A 22785-nucleotide genomic window follows, 5' to 3' on the forward strand; every position below is an offset into this window, starting at 1 on the left:
CTATAGTATGGCAAAAATGTCAAAAATGCCATATCTAAAAAAATGACTAGAAACTGCTTTAAATCTCATTAAATAGCGTGCGAATATACGCCATAGCAAAGAAAGTTGCAAAAACGGCCAAAAACAACAAGATTTTGCATGTCGAAAAAAAAGAGCCAAAAAGCAAGGCTATAGTATGGCAAAAATGTCAAAAATGCAATATCTAAAAATGACTAGAAACTGCTTTAAATCTCATTAAATAGCGTACAAGACACGCCATAGCAAAGAAAGTTGCAAAAACGGCCAAAAACAACATAATATTGCATGTCGAAAAAATGACCCAAAAAGCAAGGCTATAGTATGGCAAAAATGTCAAAAATGCCATATCTAAAAAATGACTAGAAACTGCTTTAAATCTCATTAAATAGCGTGCCAAGACACGCCATCGCACAGAAAGTTGCAAAAACAACCAAAAACACCATAATTTTGCATGTTGAAAAAAATGACCCAAAAAGCAAGGCTATAGTATGGCAAAAATGTCAAAAAATGGCATGTCTTAAACCAGCTAAAAACTACTTTAAACCCCATTAAATAGCGTGCTGGGACACGCCATAGCAAAGAAAGTTGCAAAAACGACAGAAAACACCATAATTTTGCATGTCGAAAAAATGACCCAAAAAGCAAGGCTATAGTATGGCAAAAATGTCAAAAAATGCCATATCTAAAAAATGACTAGAAACTGCTTTAAATCTCATTAAATAGCGTGCCAAGACACGCCATAGCAAAGAAAGTTGCAAAAACGGCCAAAAACAACATAATTTTGCATGTCGGAAAAATGACCCAAAAAGCAAGGCTATAGTATGGCAAAAATGTCAAAAAATGGCATATCTAAAAGATGACTAGAAACTGCTTTAAACTTCTTTAAATAAAATGTCGAAACATGCCATCGCAAAGAAAGTTGCAAAACAACCAAAAACAACATAATATTGCATGTCGAAAAAATGACCCAAAAAGCAAGGCTATAGTATGGCAAAAATGTCAAAAAATGCCATATCTAAAAAATGACTAGAAACTGCTTTAAATCTCATTAAATAGCGTGCCAAGACACGCCATAGCAAAGAAAGTTGCAAAAACAACCAAAAACAACATAATTTTGCATGTTGAAATAAATGACCCAAAAAGCAAGGCTATAGTATGGCAAAAATGTCAAAAAATGGCATGTCCCAAAAACTGATAAAAACTGCTGTGTACCTTATTAAATAGCGTGCTGAGACACGCCATAGCAAAGAAAGTTGCAAAAACAACCAAAAACAACATAATTTTGCATGTTGAAAAAAAATGACCCAAAAAGCAAGGCTATAGTATGGCAAAAATGTCAAAAAATGCCATATCTAAAAAATGACTAGAAACTGCTTTAAATCTCATTAAATAGCGTGCCAAGATACGCCATAGCAAAGAAAGTCGCAAAAAGGGCCAAAAACACCATAATTTTGCATGTTGAAAAAATGACCCAAAAAGCAAGGCTATAGTATGGCAAAAATGTCAAAAAATGCCATATCTAAAAAATGACTAGAAACTGCTTTAAATCTCATTAAATAGCGTGCCAAGACACGCCATCGCACAGAAAGTTGCAAAAACAACCAAAACCACCATAATTTTGCATGTTGAAAAAATGACCCAAAAAGCAAGGCTATAGTATGGCAAAAATGTCAAAAATGCCATATCTAAAAAATGACTAGAAACTGCTTTAAATCTCATTAAATAGCGTGCCAAGACACGCCATAGCAAAGAAAGTTGCAAAAACGACCAAAAACACCATAATTTCGCATGTCGAAAAAATGACCCAAAAAGCAAGGCTATAGTATGGCAAAAATGTCAAAAATGCCATATCTAAAAAAATGACTAGAAACTGCTTTAAATCTCATTAAATAAGCGTGCGAGACACGCCATAGCAAAGAAAGTTGCAAAACGGCCAAAAACAACATAATTTTGCATGTCGAAAAATGACCCAAAAAGCAAGGCTATAGTATGGCAAAATGTCAAAAATGGCATATCTAAAACTGATAGAAACTGCTTGTAAATCTCATTAAATAGCGTGCCGAGACACGCCATAGCAAAGAAAGTCGCAAAAAGGGCCAAAAACACCATAATTTTGCATGTTGAAAAAATGACCCAAAAAGCAAGGCTATAGTATGGCAAAAATGTCAAAAATGCCATATCTGAAAAAATGACTAGAAACTGCTTTAAATCTCATTAAATAGCGTGCCAAGACACGCCATCGCACAGAAAGTTGCAAAAACAACCAAAAACACCATAATTTTGCATGTTGAAAAAATGACCCAAAAAGCAAGGCTATAGTATGGCAAAAATGTCAAAAAATGCCATATCTAAAAAATGACTAGAAACTGCTTTAAATCTCATTAAATAGCGTGCCGAGACACGCCATAGCAAAGAAAGTTGCAAAAACGACAGAAAACACCATAATTTTGCATGTTGAAAAAATGACCCAAAAAGCAAGGCTATAGTATGGCAAAAATGTCAAAAAATGCCATATCTAAAAAATGACTAGAAACTGCTTTAAACTTCTTTAAATAACATGTCGAGACATGCCATAGCAAAGAAAGTTGCAAAACAACCAAAAACAACATAATTTTGCATGTTGAAAAAAATGACCCAAAAAGCAAGGCTATAGTATGGCAAAAATGTCAAAAATGGCATATCCCAAAAATGACTAAAAACTGCTTTAAATCTTATTAAATAGCGTGCAAGACACGCCATAGCAAAGAAAGTCGCAAAAAGGGCCAAAAACAACATGATTTTGCATGTTGAAAAAAATGACCCAAAAAGCAAGGCTATAGTATGGCAAAAATGTCAAAAATGCCATATCTAAAAAATGACTAGAAACTGCTTTAAATCTCATTAAATAGCGTGCCAAGACACGCCATAGCAAAGAAAGTTGCAAAAACGGCCAAAAACACCATAATTTTGCATGTCGGAAAAATGACCCAAAAAGCAAGGCTATAGTATGGCAAAAATGTCAAAAAATGGCATATCTAAAAGATGACTAGAAACTGCTTTAAATCTCATTAAATAGCGTGCCAAGACACGCCATCGCACAGAAAGTTGCAAAAACAACCAAAAACAACATAATTTTGCATGTTGAAAAAAAATGACCAAAAAAGCAAGGCTAAAGTAAGGCAAAATGTCAAAAATGGCATGTCCCAAAAACTGATAAAAACTGCTGTGTACCTTATTAAATAGCGTGCGAGACACGCCATATAGCAAAGAAAGTCGAAAAAGGGCCAAAAACACCATAATTTTGCATGTTGAAAAATGACCCAAAAAGCAAGGCTATAGTATGGCAAAAATGTCAAAAATGCCATATCTAAAAATGACTAGAAACTGCTTTAAATCTCATTAAATAGCGTGCCAAGACACGCCATAGCAAAGAAAGTTGCAAAAACAACCAAAAACAACATAATTTTGCATGTTGAAAAATGACCCAAAAAAGCAAGGCTATAGTATGGCAAAAATGTCAAAAAATGGCATATCTAAAAAATGACTAGAAACTGCTTTAAATCTCATTAAATAGCGTGCCAAGACACGCCATCGCACAGAAAGTTGCAAAAACAACCAAAAACAACATAATTTTGCATGTTGAAAAAAATGACCCAAAAAGCAAGGCTATAGTATGGCAAAAATGTCAAAAAATGCCATATCTAAAAAATGACTAGAAACTGCTTTAAACCTCATTAAATAGCGTGCCAAGACACGCCATCGCACAGAAAGTTGCAAAAATGGCCAAAAACAACATAATTTTGCATGTTGAAAAAAATGACCCAAAAAGCAAGGCTATAGTATGGCGAAAATGTCAAAAATGGCATGTCCCAAAAACTGATAAAACTGCTGTGTACCTTATTAAATAGCGTGCGAGACACGCCATAGCAAAGAAAGTTGCAAAACAACCAAAAACAACATAATTTTGCATGTTGAAAAAATGACCCAAAAAGCAAGGCTATAGTATGGCAAAAATGTCAAAAATGCCATATCTAAAAACTGATAAAACTGCTTTAAATCTTATTAAATAGCGTGCCAAGACACGCCATAGCAAAGAAAGTTGCAAAACAACCAAAACACCATAATTTTGCATGTTGAAAAAATGACCCAAAAAGCAAGGCTATAGTATGGCAAAATGTCAAAAATGCCATATCCCAAAAATGACTAGAAACTGCTTTAAATCTCATTAAATAGCGTGCCGAGACACGCCATAGCAAAGAAAGTTGCAAAAACAACCAAAAACAACATAATTTTGCATGTCGAAAAAATGACCCAAAAAGCAAGGCTATAGTATGGCAAAAATGTCAAAAAATGCCATATCTAAAAAATGACTAGAAACTGCTTTAAATCTCATTAAATAGCGTACAAGACACGCCATCGCAAAGAAAGTTGCAAAACAACCAAAAACAACATAATTTTGCATGTTGAAAAAAAATGACCCCAAAAAGCAAGGCTATAGTATGGCAAAATGTCAAAAATGGCATATCTAAAAGATGATAAAAACTGCTGTGTACCTCATTAAATAGCGTGCGAGACACGCCATCGCAAAGAAAGTTGCAAAACAACCAAAAACAACATAATTTTGCATGTTGAAAAATGACCCAAAAAGCAAGGCTATAGTATGGCAAAAATGTCAAAAATGCCATATCTAAAAATGACTAGAAACTGCTTTAAATCTCATTAAATAGCGTGCCAAGACACGCCATCGCACAGAAAGTTGCAAAACAACCAAAAACAACATAATTTTGCATGTTGAAAAAAATGACCCAAAAAGCAAGGCTATAGTATGGCAAAAATGTCAAAAAATGCCATATCTAAAAAATGACTAGAAACTGCTTTAAATCTCATTAAATAGCGTGCCAAGACACGCCATAGCAAAGAAAGTTGCAAAAACGGCCAAAAACAACATAATTTTGCATGTCGAAAAAATGACCCAAAAAGCAAGGCTATAGTATGGCAAAAATGTCAAAAAATGGCATGTCCCAAAAACTGATAAAAACTGCTGTATATCTTATTAAATAGCGTGCGAGACACGCCATAGCAAAGAAAGTTGCAAAACAACCAAAAACAACATAATTTTGCATGTTGAAAAAAATGACCCAAAAAGCAAGGCTATAGTATGGCGAAAATGTCAAAAAATGGCATGTCCCAAAAACTGATAAAAACTGCTGTGTACCTTATTAAATAGCGTGCCGAGACACGCCATAGCAAAGTAAGTCGCAAAAGGGCCAAAAACACCATAATTTTGCATGTTGAAAAATGACCCAAAAAGCAAGGCTATAGTATGGCAAAAATGTCAAAAATGCCATATCTAAAAATGACTAGAAACTGCTTTAAATCTCATTAAATAGCGTGCCGAGACACGCCATAGCAAAGAAAGTTGCAAAAACAACCAAAAACAACATAATTTTGCATGTTGAAAAAAAATGACCCAAAAAGCAAGGCTATAGTAAGGCAAAAATGTCAAAAAATGGCATGTCCCAAAAACTGATAAAAACTGCTGTGTACCTTATTAAATAGCGTGCCGAGACACGCCATAGCAAAGAAAGTCGCAAAAAGGGCCAAAAACAACATGATTTTGCATGTTGAAAAAAATTACCCAAAAAGCAAGGCTATAGTATGGCAAAAATGTCAAAAATGCCATATCTAAAAAATGACTAGAAACTGCTTTAAATCTCATTAAATAGCGTGCCAAGACACGCCATCGCACAGAAAGTTGCAAAAACAACCAAAAACAACATAATTTTGCATGTTGAAAAAAAATGACCCAAAAAGCAAGGCTATAGTATGGCAAAAATGTCAAAAAATGGCATGTCCCAAAAACTGATAAAAACTGCTGTGTACCTTATTAAATAGCGTGCCGAGACACGCCATAGCAAAGAAAGTTGCAAAAACAACCAAAAACAACATAATTTTGCATGTTGAAAAAAATGACCCAAAAAGCAAGGCTATAGTATGGCGAAAATGTCAAAAAATGGCATGTCCCAAAAACTGATAAAAACTGCTGTGTACCTTATTAAATAGCGTGCCGAGACACGCCATAGCAAAGAAAGTTACAAAAACGGCCAAAAACAACATAATTTTGCATGTCGGAAAAATGACCCAAAAAGCAAGGCTATAGTATGGCAAAAATGTCTAAAAATACCATATCTAAAAAATGACTAGAAACTGCTTTAAATCTCATTAAATAGCGTGCCAAGACACGCCATCGCACAGAAAGTTGCAAAAACAACCAAAAACAACATAATTTTGCATGTTGAAAAAAATGACCCAAAAAGCAAGGCTATAGTATGGCAAAAATGTCAAAAAATGCCATATCTAAAAAATGACTAGAAACTGCTTTAAACCTCATTAAATAGCGTGCCAAGACACGCCATCGCACAGAAAGTTGCAAAAACAACCAAAAACAACATAATTTTGCATGTTGAAAAAAATGACCCAAAAAGCAAGGCTATAGTATGGCGAAAATGTCAAAAAATGGCATGTCCCAAAAACTGATAAAAACTGCTGTGTACCTTATTAAATAGCGTGCCGAGACACGCCATAGCAAAGAAAGTTGCAAAAACAACCAAAAACAACATAATTTTGCATGTTGAAAAAAAATGACCCAAAAAGCAAGGCTATAGTATGGCAAAAATGTCAAAAAATGCCATATCTAAAAAATGACTAGAAACTGCTTTAAATCTCATTAAATAGCGTGCCAAGACACGCCATAGCAAAGAAAGTTGCAAAAACGGCCAAAAACAACATAATTTTGCATGTTGAAAAAAATGACCCAAAAAGCAAGGCTATAGTATGGCAAAAATGTCAAAAAATGCCATATCTAAAAAATGACTAGAAACTGCTTTAAATCTCATTAAATAGCGTGCCAAGACACGCCATAGCAAAGAAAGTTGCAAAAACGGCCAAAAACACCATAATTTTGTATGTCGAAAAAATGACCCAAAAAGCAAGGCTATAGTATGGCAAAAATGTCAAAAAATGCCATATCTAAAAAATGACTAGAAACTGCTTTAAATCTCATTAAATAGCGTGCCAAGACACGCCATAGCAAAGAAAGTTGCAAAAACAACCAAAAACACCATAATTTTGCATGTTGAAAAAAATGACCCAAAAAGCAAGGCTATAGTATGGAAAAAATGTCAAAAAATGGCATGTCCCAAAAACTGATAAAAACTGCTGTGTACCTTATTAAATAGCGTGCCGAGACACGCCATAGCAAAGAAAGTTGCAAAAACAACCAAAAACAACATAATTTTTGCATGTTGAAAAAAATGACCAAAAACCAAGGCTATAGTATGGCAAAATGTCAAAAAATTACATGTCCCAAAAATGGCTGAGAACGACACATTATAGCCTGTAGAGTTGTGTCATAGCATACAAAGTTAAAGAAAAGGCCTCAAGATTCATAGTTTAGCATTTGGATAAAGTGGCCAAAAATCGCATGCTTTCACATTGTTTTACAACACACAGATGTTCAGTCCAGGAACAAAGGGAAGCAACACAGCGCCATGGTTTCAAACAGGAGGGAAAGCTGTTTATTTTTCAACACATGTATGAATGATTGAACCGGCCCAGCATCAAGCGAGCAGCACACACACAAACAAACAAACAAAGGGAGAGGGCGGCGGGTGGTGGCAAATCAATAAACCAAATAAAACACCTTATGCCTGCCTAACCCACCCAACAGCTTACTGCAACTTTGCCTGTTTCCCAAAACACAAATAGCATAACAACCCCTAAGGCTTAGTGTGTTAGACAAATAATTACCTGAGGTGTGGTGCGATGACCACATGTGTTAAACATGAAATACAACAAAAGCTGATCTAGAGCCCAGCTCCCTTGTACACGAGTTAACATGAAGTACAGAGTTGACAATCACGAGTTTACATCAATCACGCCAACACAATACCGAGGCGAACTGCTCATGGGTAAGCACAGCCGCCCCCTTGCAAAGTTATGGCAAACTTAAATAGACAACAGAAAACACATGACTGAAGTAAGCGCTCATCAAAAGGGAGGAATCGGGACCACTGGCGCCATTGGTTGGCAGGAAGGCGAGCAGCAGGGGGAAGAGAAACTGGCCACTGGCAGAGGAACACCCCAGGGTAGAGAAGGAAGGAATCCCCGAAGACGTGGCGAACCTCCAATGATGTCATGAGTCACGTTGCCTGAAAAATGAGACTGCAAAAACCCCCATACGCAATATGACCAAAACAACGCTGTGCACAAAACAAAAGCGAAAAAAGTCAAATTTTGACATGCCCCACAAATGGCTGAAAACTGAATATTATAGCCTACAGGGTCGGGTCAGAGCATGCAAAGTTGCAAAAACGTCCAAGAACACAATACTTTGGCATGTCCAGTTGGTTATTACCTAAAGAGCAAGGCTATAGTATAGCAAAAATGTCAAAAAATGGCATGTCCCAAAAACTGATAAAAACTGCTTAAAACCTCATTAAATAGCGTGCAAAGACACGCCATATCAACGAAAGTTGCAAAAATGGTGAAAAAAACACCATAATATAGCATGTTTAAAAAATGACCCAAAAAGCAAGGCTATAGCATGGCAAAAATGTCAAAAAATGGCACGTCCCAAAAATGTATGCAAACTGCTTTAAACCTCATTAAATAGCGTGTCGAGACACACGATAGCAAAGAAAGTCGCAAAAAGGGCCAAAAATACCATAATTTGGCGATGTCCAAAAATGACCAAAAACCAAGGCTATAGTATGGCAAAAATGTCAAAAAATGGCATGTCCAAAAAACAACTGAAAACTGCTTTACACCTCATTAAATAGCGTGTCGAGACACGCCATATCAACGAAAGTTGCAAAAACGGCCAAAAACACCATAATTTGGAATGTCGAGAAAAAATGACCCAAAAGCAAGGCTATAGTATAGCAAAATGCCAAAAAATGGCATGTCCCAAAAACAGACGAAAACTGCTTTAAACCTCATTAAATACCGTGTCAAGACACGCCATAGCAAAGAAACTTGCAAAAACGACCAAAAACGCCATAATTTGGCATGTCCAAAAAATGCCTCAAAAAGCAAGGCTATAGTATGGCAAAAATGTCAAAAAATGACATATCTCAAAAATGACTAAAAACTGCTTTAAACCTCATTAAATACCGTGTCGAGACACGCCATAGCAACGAAAGTTGCAAAAACGGCCAAAAACACCATAATTTTGCATGTCAAAAAAAAAAATGACCCAAAAAGCAAGGCTATAGTATGGCAAAAATGTGAAAAAAAGGCATGTCCCAAAAACTGATAAAAACTGCTTTAAACCTCATTAAATGGCATGCCGAGACACGCCATAGCAAACAAACTTGCAAAAATGGCCAAAGAAAGCCATGATTTGGCATGTCGAAAACAATGACCCAAAAAAGCAAGGCTATAGTATGGCAAAATGTCAAAAAATGGCATGTCCCAAAAACAGCCGAAAACTGCTTTAAACCTCATTAAATAGCGTGTTGAGACACGCCATATCAACGAAAGTTGCAAAAACGGCCAAAAACACCATAATTTGGCATGTCAAAAAAAAACATGACCCAAAAAGCAAGGCTATAGTATGGCAAAATGTCAAAAAATGGCATGTCCCAAAAACAGCTGAGAACTGCTTTACACCTCATTAAATAGCGTGTCGACACACGCCATAGCATAGAAACTTGCAAAAACGTCCAAAAAAAGCCAGAATTTGTCATGTTGAAAAAATGACACAAAAAGCAAGGCTATAGTATGGCAAAAATGGCAAAAAATGGCATGTCCCAAAAACTGATAAAAACTGCTTTAAACCTCATTAAATAGCATGCCGAGACACGCCATAGCAAAGAAAGTTGCAAAAAGGGCCAAAAACACCATAATTTTGCATGTTGAAAAAAATGAGCCAAAAAGCAAGGCTATAGTATGGCAAAAATGTCAAAAAATGGCATGTCCCAAAAACAGCCGAAAACTGCTTTAAACCTCATTAAATAGCGTGTTGAGACACGCCATAGCAAAGAAAGTTGCAAAAACTGTGAAAAAAAAGCCATAATATAGCATGTTGAAAAAATGACCCAAAAAGCAAGGCTATAGTATGGCAAAAATGTCAAAAAATGGCATGTCCCAAAAACTGATAAAAACTGCTTTAAACCTCATTAAATAGTGTGTTGAGACAACGCCATCACACAGAAAGTTGCAAAAAGGGCCAAAAACACCATAATTTTGCATGTCGAAAAAATGACCCAAAAAGCAAGGCTATAGTATGGCAAAATGTCAAAAAATGGCATTTCCCAAAAACAGTTGAAAATTGCTTTAAACCTGATTAAATACCCTGTTGAGACACGCCATAGCAAAGAAACTTGCAAAAACGACCAAAAACGCCATAATTTGGCATGTCCAAAAAATGCCTCAAAAAGCAAGGCTATAGTATGGCGAAATGTCAAAAAATGGCATGTCCCAAAAATAGCTAAAAACTGCTTTAAACCTCATTAAATAGCGCGTCGAGACACGCCATATCAATGAAAGTTGCAAAAACGGCCAAAAACACCATAATTTTGCATGTCGAAAAAAAATGACCTAAAAAGCAAGGCTATAGTATGGCAAAAATGTCAAAAAATGACGTATCTCAAAAATGACTAGAACCTGCTTTAAACCTCATTAAATAGCGTGCAAAGACACGCCATAGCAACGAAAGTTGCAAAAACGGTGAAGAAAAAGCCATAATATAGCATGTTGAAAAAATGACCTAAAAACCAAGGCTATAGTATGGCAAAATGTCAAAAAATGGCATGTCCCAAAAACAGCCGAAAACTGCTTTAAACCTCATTAATAGTGTGTCGAGACACACCATAGCATAGAAAGTTGCAAAAACAGTGAAAAAAAAAAGCCATAACACATCATGTTGAAAAAATGACCCAAAAAGCAAGGCTATAGTATGGCGAAATGTCAAAAAATGGCATTTCCCAAAAACAGACGAAAACTGCTTTAAACCGCATTAAATAGCGTGTCGAGACACGCCATAGCAAAGAAACTTGCAAAAACGACCAAAAACACCATAATTTGGCATGTCAAAAAAAAAATGACCCAAAAAGCAAGGCTATAGTATGGCAAAAATGTCAAAAAATGACGTATCTCAAAAATGACTAGAAACTGCTTTAAACCTCATTAAATAGTGTGTTGAGACATGCCATAGCAACAAAAGTTGCAAAAACGGCCAAAAACACCATAATTTGGCATGTCCAAAACAATGAGCCAAAAAGCAAGGCTATAGTATGGCAAAATGTCAAAAAATGACATATCTCAAAAATGACTAGAAACTGCTTTAAACCTCATTAAATAGCGTGTCAAGACATGCCATAGCAACGAAAGTTGCAAAAACGGTCAAAAACACCATAATTTGGCATGTCAAAAAAAAATTACCCAAAAAGCAAGGCTATAGTATGGCGAAATGTCAAAAAATGGCATGTGCCAAAAACAGCCGAAAACTGCTTTAAACCTAATTAAATAGCGTGTCGAGACACGCCATATCAACGAAAGTTGCAAAAACGGCCAAAAACACCATGATTTGGCATGTCAAAAAAAAAAAATGACCCAAACAGCGAGGCTATAGTATGGCAAAAATGTCAAAAAATGACGTATCTCAAAAATGACTAGAAACTGCTTTAAACCTCATTAAATAGTGTGTTGAGACATACCATAGCAACGAAAGTTGCAAAAACGGCCAAAAAACACCATAATTTGGCATGTCGAGAAAAAATGACCCAAAAAGCAAGGCTATAGTATGGCAAAATGCCTAAAAATGGCATGTCCCAAAAACAGACGAAAACTGCTTTAAACCTCATTAAACAGCGTGTCGAGACACGCCATAGCAACGAAAGTTGCAAAAACGGCCAAAAACACCATAATTTGGCATGTCAAAAAAAAATGACACAAAAAGCAAGGCTATAGTATGGCAAAATGTCAAAAAATGGCATGTCTCAAAAATGACTAGAAACTGCTTTAAACCTCATTAAATAGCGTGTCAAGACATGCCATAGCAACGAAAGTTGCAAAAACGGCCAAAAACACCATAATTTGGCATGTCCAAAAAATGACCCAAAAAGCAAGGCTATAGTATGGCGAAATGTCAAAAAATGGCATGTCCCAAAAACAGACGAAAACTGCTTTAAACCTCATTAAATAGTGTGTCGAGACACGCCATAACAACGAAAGTTGCAAAAACGGCCAAAAACACCATGATTTGGCATGTCAAAAAAAAAAAATGACCCAAACAAAGAGGATATAGTATGGCAAAAATGTCAAAAATGGCATGTCTCAAAAATGACTAGAAACTGCTTTAAACCTCATTAAATAGTGTGTTGAGACATACCATAGCAACGAAAGTTGCAAAAACGGCCAAAAAACACCATAATTTGGCATGTCGAGAAAAAATGACCCAAAAAGCAAGGCTATAGTATGGCAAAATGCCTAAAAATGGCATGTCCCAAAAACAGACGAAAACTGCTTTAAACCTCATTAAACAGCGTGTCGAGACACGCCATAGCAACGAAAGTTGCAAAAACGGCCAAAAACACCATAATTTGGCATGTCAAAAAAAAATGACACAAAAAGCAAGGCTATAGTATGGCAAAATGTCAAAAAATGGCATGTCTCAAAAATGACTAGAAACTGCTTTAAACCTCATTAAATAGCGTGTCAAGACATGCCATAGCAACGAAAGTTGCAAAAATGGCCAAAAACACCATAATTTGGCATGTCAAAAAAAAATTACCCAAAAAGCAAGGCTATAGTATGGCGAAAATGTCAAAAAATGGCATGTCCCTTAAAAACAGCCGAAAACTGCTTTAAACCTCATTAAATAGTGTGTTGAGACACGCTATGGCAACGAAAGTTGCAAAAACGGCCAAAAACACCATGATTTGGCATGTAAAAAAAAAATGACACAAAAAGCAAGGCTATAGTATGGCAAAATGTCAAAAAATGACATATCTCAAAAATGACTAGAAACTGCTTTAAACCTCATTAAATACCGTGTTGAGACACGCCATAGCAAAGAAAGTTGTAAAAACGGCCAAAAACACCATAATTTGGCATGTCCAAAAAATGACCCAAAAAGCAAGGCTATAGTATGGCAAAAATGTCAAAAAATGACTTATCTCAAAAATGACTAGAAACTGCTTTAAACCTCATTAAATAGTGTGTTGAGACATGCCATAGCAACGAAAGTTGCAAAAACGGCCAAAAACACCATAATTTGGCATGTCCAAAACAATGAGCCAAAAAGCAAGGCTATAGTATGGCAAAATGTCAAAAAATGACATATCTCAAAAATGACTAGAAACTGCTTTAAACCTCATTAAATACCGTGCCAAGACACGCCATCGCACAGAAAGTTGCAAAAACAACCAAAAACAACATAATTTTTTCATGTTGAAAAAAATGACCCAAAAAGCAAGGCTATAGTATGGCAAAAATGTCAAAAAATGCCATATCTAAAAAATGACTAGAAACTGCTTTAAACCTCATTAAATAGCGTGTCAAGACACGCCATATCAAAGAAACTTGCAAAAACGACCAAAAACACCATAATTTGGCATGTCAAAAAAAAAAAAACACAAAAAGCAAGGCTATAGTATGGCAAAATGTCAAAAAATGACATATCTCAAAAATGACTAGAAACTGCTTTAAACCTCATTAAATACCGTGTTGGGACACGCCATAGCAACAAGAGTTGCAAAAACGGTTAAAAAACACCATAATTTTGCATGTCCAAAACAATGAGCCAAAAAGCAAGGCTATAGTATGGCAAAATGTCAAAAAATGACATATCTCAAAAATGACTAGAAACTGCTTTAAACCTCATTAAATACCGTGTTGAGACACGCCATAGCAAAGAAAGTTGTAAAAACGGCCAAAAACACCATAATTTGGCATGTCCAAAAAATGACCCAAAAAGCAAGGCTATAGTATGGCGAAATGTCAAAAAATAGCATATCTCAAAAATGACTAGAAACTGCTTTAAACCTCATTAAATAGCGTGTCAAGACACGCCATAGCAACGAAAGTTGCAAAAACGGCCGAAAACACCATAATTTGGCATGTCAAAAAAAAATGACCCAAAAAGCAAGGCTATAGTATGGCGAAATGTCAAAAAATGGCATATCTCAAAAATGACTAGAAACTGCTTTAAACCTCATTAAATAGCGTGTCAAGACATGCCATAGCAACGAAAGTTGCAAAAACGGTCAAAAACACCATAATTTGGCATGTCAAAAAAAAAATTAACCAAAAAGCAAGGCTATAGTATGGCAAATGTCAAAAAATGGCATTTCCCAAAAACAGTTGAAAACTGCTTTAAACCTAATTAAATAGCGTGTCGAGACACGCCATATCAACGAAAGTTGCAAAAACGGCCAAAAACACCATGATTTGGCATGTCAAAAAAAAAAATGACCCAAACAGCAAGGCTATAGTATGGCAAAATGTCAAAAATGGCGTATCTCAAAATGACTAGAAACTGCTTTAAACCTCATTAAATAGTGTGTCGAGACACGCCATAACAACGAAAGTTGCAAAAACGGCTGAAAACACCATAATTTGGCATGTCCAAAACAATGAGCCAAAAAGCAAGGCTATAGTATGGCAAAATGCCTAAAAATGGCATGTCCCAAAAACAGACGAAAACTGCTTTAAACCTCATTAAACAGCGTGTCGAGACACGCCATAGCAACGAAAGTTGCAAAAATGGCCAAAAACACCATAATTTGGCATGTCAAAAAAAATGACACAAAAAGCAAGGCTATAGTATGGCGAAAATGTCAAAAAATGGCATGTCCCTTAAAAACAGCCGAAAACTGCTTTAAACCTCATTAAATAGTGTGTTGAGACACGCTATGGCAACGAAAGTTGCAAAAACGGCCAAAAACACCATAATTTGGCATGTAAAAAAAAAATGACACAAAAAGCAAGGCTATAGTATGGCAAAATGTCAAAAAATGACATATGTCAAAAATGACTAGAAACTGCTTTAAACCTCATTAAATACCGTGTTGGGACACGCCATAGCAACAAAAGTTGCAAAAACGGTTAAAAAACACCATAATTTTGCATGTTGAAAAAATGACCCAAAAAGCAAGGCTATAGTATGGCGAAATGTCAAAAAATGGCATATCTCAAAAATGACTAGAAACTGCTTTAAACCTCATTAAATACCGTGTCAAGACACGCCATAGCAAAGAAACTTGCAAAAACGACCAAAAACGCCATAATTTTGCATGTCGAAAAAAAATGACCTAAAAAGCAAGGCTATAGTATGGCGAAAATGTCAAAAAATGGCATGTCCCTTAAAAACAGCCGAAAACTGCTTTAAACCTCATTAAATAGTGTGTCGAGACACGCCATATCAACGAAAGTTGCAAAAAGGGCCAAAAACACCATAATTTGGCATGTAAAAAAAAAATGACACAAAAAGCAAGGCTATAGTATGGCAAAATGTCAAAAAATGACATATCTCAAAAATGACTAGAAACTGCTTTAAACCTCATTAAATACCGTGTTGGGACACGCCATAGCAACAAAAGTTGCAAAAACGGTTAAAAAACACCATAATTTTGCATGTTGAAAAAATGACCCAAAAAGCAAGGCTATAGTATGGCAAAAATGTCAAAAAATGGCATGTCCCAAAAACTGATAAAAACTGCTTTAAACCTCATTAAATACCGTGTCAAGACACGCCATAGCAAAGAAACTTGCAAAAACGACCAAAAACGCCATAATTTGGCATGTCAAAAAAAAATGACACAAAAAGCAAGGCTATAGTATGGCGAAATGTCAAAAAATGGCATGTGCCAAAAACAGCCGAAAACTGCTTTAAACCTAATTAAATAGCGTGTCGAGACACGCCATATCAACGAAAGTTGCAAAAACGGCCAAAAACACCATGATTTGGCATGTCAAAAAAAAAAATGACCCAAACAGCAAGGCTATAGTATGGCAAAAATGTCAAAAAATGACGTATCTCAAAAATGACTAGAAACTGCTTTAAACCTCATTAAATAGTGTGTTGAGACATGCCATAGCAACGAAAGTTGCAAAAACGGCCAAAAACACCATAATTTGGCATGTCGAGAAAAAATGACCCAAAAAGCAGGGCTATAGTATGGCAAAATGCCTAAAAATGGCATGTCCCAAAAACAGACGAAAACTGCTTTAAACCTCATTAAACAGCGTGTCGAGACACGCCATAGCAACGAAAGTTGCAAAAACGGCCAAAAACACCATAATTTGGCATGTCAAAAAAAAATGACACAAAAAGCAAGGCTATAGTATGGCGAAATGTCAAAAAATGACATATCTCAAAAATGACTAGAAACTGCTTTAAACCTCATTAAATACCGTGTTGGGACACGCCATAGCAACAAAAGTTGCAAAAACGGTTAAAAAACACCATAATTTTGCATGTTGAAAAAATGACCCAAAAAGCAAGGCTATAGTATGGCAAAAATGTCAAAAAATGGCATGTCCCAAAAACTGATAAAAACTGCTTTAAACCTCATTAAATACCGTGTCAAGACACGCCATAGCAAAGAAACTTGCAAAAACGACCAAAAACGCCATAATTTGGCATGTCCAAAAAATGCCTCAAAAAGCAAGGCTATAGTATGGCGAAATGTCAAAAAATGGCATGTCCCAAGAATAGCTAAAAACTGCTTTAAACCTCATTAAATAGCTTGTCGAGACACGCCATATCAACGAAAGTTGCAAAAATGGCCAAAAATACCATAATTTGGCATGTCGAAAAAAAAATGACCCAAAAAGCAAGGCTATAGTATGGCAAAATGTCAAAAAATGGCATGTCCCAAAAACAGCCGAAAACTGCTTTAAATCTCATTAAATAGCGTGTCGAGACACGCCATAGCATAGAAAGTTGCAAAAACGGTGAAAAAAAAAAGCCATAACACATCATGTTGAAAAAATGACCTAAAAAGCAAGGCTATAGTCTGGCAAAATGTCGAAAAATGGCATAACTCAAAAATGACTAGAAACTGCTTTAAACCTAAATAGCGTGTCAAGACACGCCATAGCATAGAATGTTGCATAAACGGCCAAAATAATTTTTATAATTCATAATTTGGCATGTTGAAAAAAATTGCCCGAAAAGCAAGGCTATAGTATGGCGAAATGTCAAAAAATGACATATCTCAAAAATGGCTGAAAACGACACATTACAGCCTGTAGAGATGCGTTATAGTATACAAAGTCGAAAAAAAGGCCCAAAATCTCATGCTATAGTATGGCGAAAAATGTCAAATTTTGGCATGCCCTAAAAATTGATTAAAACAACATATAATATCTGTCGCACCTAGTACACAGTATGGGGAAATTTTGTATTTGGACATTTTATGTCCAATAATTGGCTGAAAAAGATATATTACAGCGTGCATAGTGTAAAATTCCCCCAAGTCATTCTATAGTATTTGGTCCTAAATTACATCACAACACTCATGAAGTATTAAAACGAAAATAAATATTGTCCTTTAACAAAAAAAAAAAGATATTGTGGTGGCAACACTGTCTCAAGTAAATAACATGAAAGTGGACCAGATTTGAAAATGATTAAATGAAGAAAATAAAATAAAATACCAATTCTTGCTCTGTCTCCGTCGCAGATGAGTCTTCGCTGGGACACGCCCTTCCCCCAGGCTTCCCTGCGCCGTTCCTGTTTGCGGACGGCCTGTCGTCTGTGGAGACGCTCCTCACCAACATACAGGTACAAAAGCCGTGTCTCTCGACTCTAAACACTGTCGTGTTTCCGGGGCATCAGTTGGCGGGTTTCCATTACAAATTTCACAAAACTTAGGTATTATTTTTAGAAATTTTGATAAAACACAATTGCAACTCAGGCGAGTCCCTAAATTGGACTTTTTTCTAAATTGACATGTTCCCATTAGGCATATTTTGTATTTATAAGTCCTATTTGCACAATTTGAGGGTTAATGGAAACCCGGCTTCTTATAGTATCATGAGGGAAAATAAAAGACAACACAACAACAACTCGGGATAATCCTTATTCTTTATTATCGTCATGGTGAATTACAGGTTCAGTCTCTGTGGCATTTCAGGCATAAATTTATTATAAATTTATAATTACTGCAAAATGAGAACGTCAGAACAAGAAAAGTTATAGAAAATACATTTTGTATTGTTGAAACTGGGAGGATAATAAACAATAATATAATAGTATGGTATTAATCCAAAAACACTACAAAGTTAATGTATTTACTTTCATTATGTGCTCCCTACATACTGAGTTATGCAATAAAACATAATGTTATGTGGTAAAACACTAAAATAAAATGACAAATATAAAAACCGGATATTTTTAACAAGATTTCATCAAAATGTTTATGACGTGATTTCCGACAATAATTCTTCCGACAAAACTTTACTTTTTCGAACTGAGTCTTTTTTTCACTGTTCCTATTTCATGTTGTTGTTGTGTTGTTGTGTTTTCGTTGTCAGTTTTTTGTCTTGCGATAAAAAAAAGTTCAAAAAAGGTTAAAAAAAAATTGCTTAAAAATCGACAAAAAAAGAGCAGGTGTTTTTGAAAGTTGTTCTCCCATGACCAGACTTACGGTTCCTCATGTCTCAGGGCCTGCTGAAGGTGGCGGTGGAGAACGCCCGCGTGCAGGACAAACAGATCCAGGCAGAAAAACGCGAGCTGAAGATGGAGCTGTACAGAGAAAGAGAGATGAGAGAGAGTCTTGAACGACAGCTCACCTCCGAACTACAGAGCAGAGGTGATCATCTGCACAACAAAACTGACAAACATACACAAAGACGTTTAATGTTTGACATCCAAAACACGTTTTCTGATCAGTCTGTCTGCACAAACTCGAGTGATGACGTACGCACTGTTGAAAGGCACACTGGGAAATGTCCACCCATAATTATTTATTATAGAACGGCTACTGGGACATTTCCGCCTAACGATCATATGTTTTCCTCGTCTCTTCCTTCAGCCTCCATCCAAAAGCGTCTGAAGAAGGAGAAGAAGGCCAAGAGGAAGCTGCAGGAGGCGCTGGAGTTTGAGTCGAAGAGGAGGGAGAGGGTGGAGGACGCTCTGAAACACTCGTCCTCGTCCTCTCCATCTCCTGAGCCGCTGCACGCCGCCAACAACAACAAGAACGGTAGGACGGCATGATCGAGTTTGTTTTTTCAGAAATCTGTTATTGGCGGCCAAAATGCTGTAAAAAAGTCAAACCATGGTATAGGGCTTCAAAAATCACGTCGAAAAGTCATACGATAGCATGTATGCTACAATTTGCGTCAAAACGTTGCATATGGTCCAAAATCGCGTCACAATGTCATACTATAGCATGTCATCCAAAATCGCGTCAAAACGTAATACAACAGCATGTCGTCCAAAATCACGTCAAAAAGTCAGAGTATAGCATGTGGTCCAAAATCGTGTCAAAACGTAATACGACAACATGTCGTCCAAAATCGTGTCAAAAAGTCAAACTATAGCATTTATGCTATATTTTGCGTCAAAACATTGCATGTGGTCCAAAATCGCGTCAAAACACAATATGATAGCGTGTAGTCCAAAATCACGTCAAAAAGTCATACTGTAGCATTCCGTCCAAAATAGTGTCGAAAAGTCGTATTATAGCATGTCGTCCAATATCATGTCAAAAAGTCAGAGTATAGCATCTCGTCCAAAATCGTGTAAAAAAGTCAGAGTATAGCATGTATGCTATATTTTGCATCAAAATGTCATACTTAAGCATGTGGTCCAAAATCGTGTCAAAAGTCATAGTATACTATGTCGACTAAAACATGATAAAAATTCATGCTAGTATTATTGCTAGTACTATATTAGTATGTAGTAGTAAAGTAGAAAAGTCATTGTTTAGCATGTCATGAAAAATAGCATGAAAAAGTCATTGTGTCATTGTGTTGTATTTTGTTAAATATAGAATGAAAAAAAGTCATACGTTGTCCAAATAATAGTCAATAATAGTATTAAAATATCACAGCATGTCATTCAAATAGCAAAAAAAAAAAAAATTCAGTGTCGTCTAAAATATCATAAAAATGTCATAATGTATGTTTTTCCAAAAAGCATTAAAAATTCAAAGTATATTATTAAATTCATAGCATAGTATGTAGACTAAAATAGCTCTCAAAAAACACAAACACTTTAAAACCAGGACGTTATCAATTATCTTTTTAGGTGCATAATAACAATAATAACAGTTTCCAAAACAAGCGAGAAAGCAGCCAATTTCTTTTTTTGTGTCTAATATCAAAACATGTTTTTTCTTGTTTTTTTTAACAAAGCGGCTGAAGTGCTTTGACAATGAACATCAAGAGAAAGAAACAAAATAACATCCAAAAAATGGAATTCTCTGGACGAATGTTAGTGTGTTTGTGGCCTCTTTGTTTTCCAGTTTGTTTTTGACCTGCACACAGTTACGAGGCGCTGTTTGCTTTTTTATTGGCCGACCCACTGAGACTCTGTCTTGTCTTTGTGTTTCATACCAGACGCTGCTGTAGCCGAGGATAAACCTGAACTTAATGGAAACCAGCAAGACAACGGCGCTGTACAAGGTACCTGAACACACACACACACACACACACACACACACACACACACACACACACACTAATAATAAAAAATATAATAAAACAGGCACACAGTCAGATACACACTCATGCATGCGGTCATGCTGATACAGACACACAAACAAGCTACAAATAAACAGGAGTGACACTGTACACAAAGGCAGACTTACAAGCATGTACACACACACACACACACACACACACACACACACACACACACACACACACACACACACACATGCCTACCACGTGTGTGCGAGTGTGTGTTGGGGCCCAGGCTAGATTAGTGGAGACATTAAGCAGACACAGAGACACCGTGGCCTCCCTTTGATGTGTGCACCTTATCAGACGCACATGTGAGCGCGTGGAAATATTTCATTGAGCTCATGTCAGAGTGTAGAAGTGAGGATATTTGTGTTTGTTGTGAGGACCAAGAGGAATTGAAAAAACGTTTGATGGTGAAATGGGGAGTTGTTTTGGAAAGTAAAGACATTTTTGGCAAAGTGACCTTTTAGAAAATGGGGACATATTTTGGAAAGTAGAGACATGTTTAGCAGCTGAGAACATTGTTGGAAAGTGAGTTATTGAAGAAAAAAAAGGTGACATTGTAAGTAGACTACGTAAAGACACTTTATGGAAACATTGGACATTTTGGACAGTGAATGTAGTTATGTAATAAAGTTACAGTTATGTGATAAAGTCAAATGGAAGTAATGCTATAGTATGTCATAAAAAACCTTTAAATGCTGTTGCTGTTGCGTAATATGCTGTTACTATAATTTTGTCATTTTTCATAGTATTTTGCTAAAAGTTCTGTTAAAAAAAGTTAAAATCAAAAGTCGTTCAGAAATTTATAGCATAGTATTCCATAAAAAGGGTCATAAATACGTCAAATAACAGCTTGTTTATGACCATTTTTATTGCGTGCTATAATAAGACATTTTTTAATAAAAAAAAAATTTACAGTAATTTAAAAACTCATAGATGACATGCCACTGTCCCAACTGGCAGAAAAAATAATCGTCACTCAATTTCCAAAAAAAGTTCTCATTCTCCAAACAATGTCAACACTTTAAAAATACTCTTTCTAAAATATGACCGTTTTCTGGTCTTCAGAACAATGTTTTCATTTTCCAAAAAATGTCCCCGCTTACTTAAAATGTAACCATTTAAAATATGTCTTTACCTTCCAAAAATGGATTGTTTTCCATAATTTCTGCAAATATTTCCAAACAAGTTGCTTAATGTCTCTCCGATTTCACATATTTTTGAAAGAAATCGGTTCGACAGTTTCAATACTTGTGACAGGCGTCTGAAGGCAGCACACTATCTGAACTCATCTGACTGTCTTTTGGATAGAGACAAAGTCTGGTCCTCACTTGCTCAAAAGCTGGTTGGAGGGTTAAGACGCTGGGATGGGTTGAAGTTACGGACTCGGGGAATGCATTATGCCAATGAGGGTCCTCACAAGTACAGTACTGAGGCGTGTGTGTTAGTATGCATGTGTCGTCCTCTTTCCACCAGCTGTGCTCAGTCCTCCCTGACATTGAAAACCTTCACTTGAAACTCTGCGTGTGTATAAATGAATATCTACAGGCGCACACACACTCACCCTGCACACGTGTGTGTGTGTGTGTGTGTGTGTGTGTGTGTGTGTGTGTGTGTGTGTGTGTGCTCTGTACCTGCAGGTGTGTATTTGTGTGTGTGTGTGTGTGTGTGTGTTTGATCCACACTCTAGTGAGACAGGGAACTCTAATTAGCTCTCTCTCCTCTTTAGACCCCTTTTAGATCCCCTCTCTTCTGCAAGCCAAGCACTCCGACAAACACACACACGCACACACACACACACACACACACACACACACGCGGACCCACCTGATTTCATTAATGTTGATTGGCCCAGTAGGACCCCTTTGCTGCCTTGCTCACACACACACACACACACACACACACACACACACATACATACACACACACACAGACAAACACACTCTCATCCCTCCTGCCATAAAAGCATTTTGCACCTACGGTGGTTTACGTACACACACACACACACACACACACACACACACACACACCTCTCCCCTGCCTCTCTCACCTTCCACACTCTTAATTAACGAGTGAGGAGAAAAC

At 36.4% G+C, this 22785-nt stretch overlaps 1 protein-coding gene and 1 long non-coding RNA gene across 2 annotated transcripts in view; one reads left to right on the top strand and one right to left on the bottom strand.

Moving 5' to 3' along the window:
- LOC121966559 (dachshund homolog 2-like) overlaps positions 1–22785 on the top strand; it is a 120732-nt gene that overhangs the window by 89915 nt on the left and 8032 nt on the right. The window contains exons 8-11 of the mRNA XM_088073089.1: positions 17691–17791; positions 18674–18821; positions 19044–19211; positions 20572–20637. Of these exons, the coding sequence (XP_087929215.1) occupies positions 17691–17791; positions 18674–18821; positions 19044–19211; positions 20572–20637 (483 nt within the window). The remainder of the gene's footprint in view (positions 1–17690; positions 17792–18673; positions 18822–19043; positions 19212–20571; positions 20638–22785) is intronic.
- LOC148185736 (uncharacterized) overlaps positions 18084–22785 on the bottom strand; it is a 30461-nt gene continuing 25759 nt past the window's right edge. Inside the window, exon 4 of the long non-coding RNA XR_015775605.1 lies at positions 18084–18754. This is a non-coding gene — a long non-coding RNA (uncharacterized LOC148185736). The remainder of the gene's footprint in view (positions 18755–22785) is intronic.

The sequence above is a fragment of the Plectropomus leopardus genome, chromosome 23 (assembly GCF_026936395.1).
Source record: "Plectropomus leopardus strain MGB_pleo_1.0 chromosome 23, ASM2693639v1, whole genome shotgun sequence".
Classification (NCBI taxonomy): Eukaryota; Metazoa; Chordata; class Actinopteri; order Perciformes; family Serranidae; genus Plectropomus; species Plectropomus leopardus.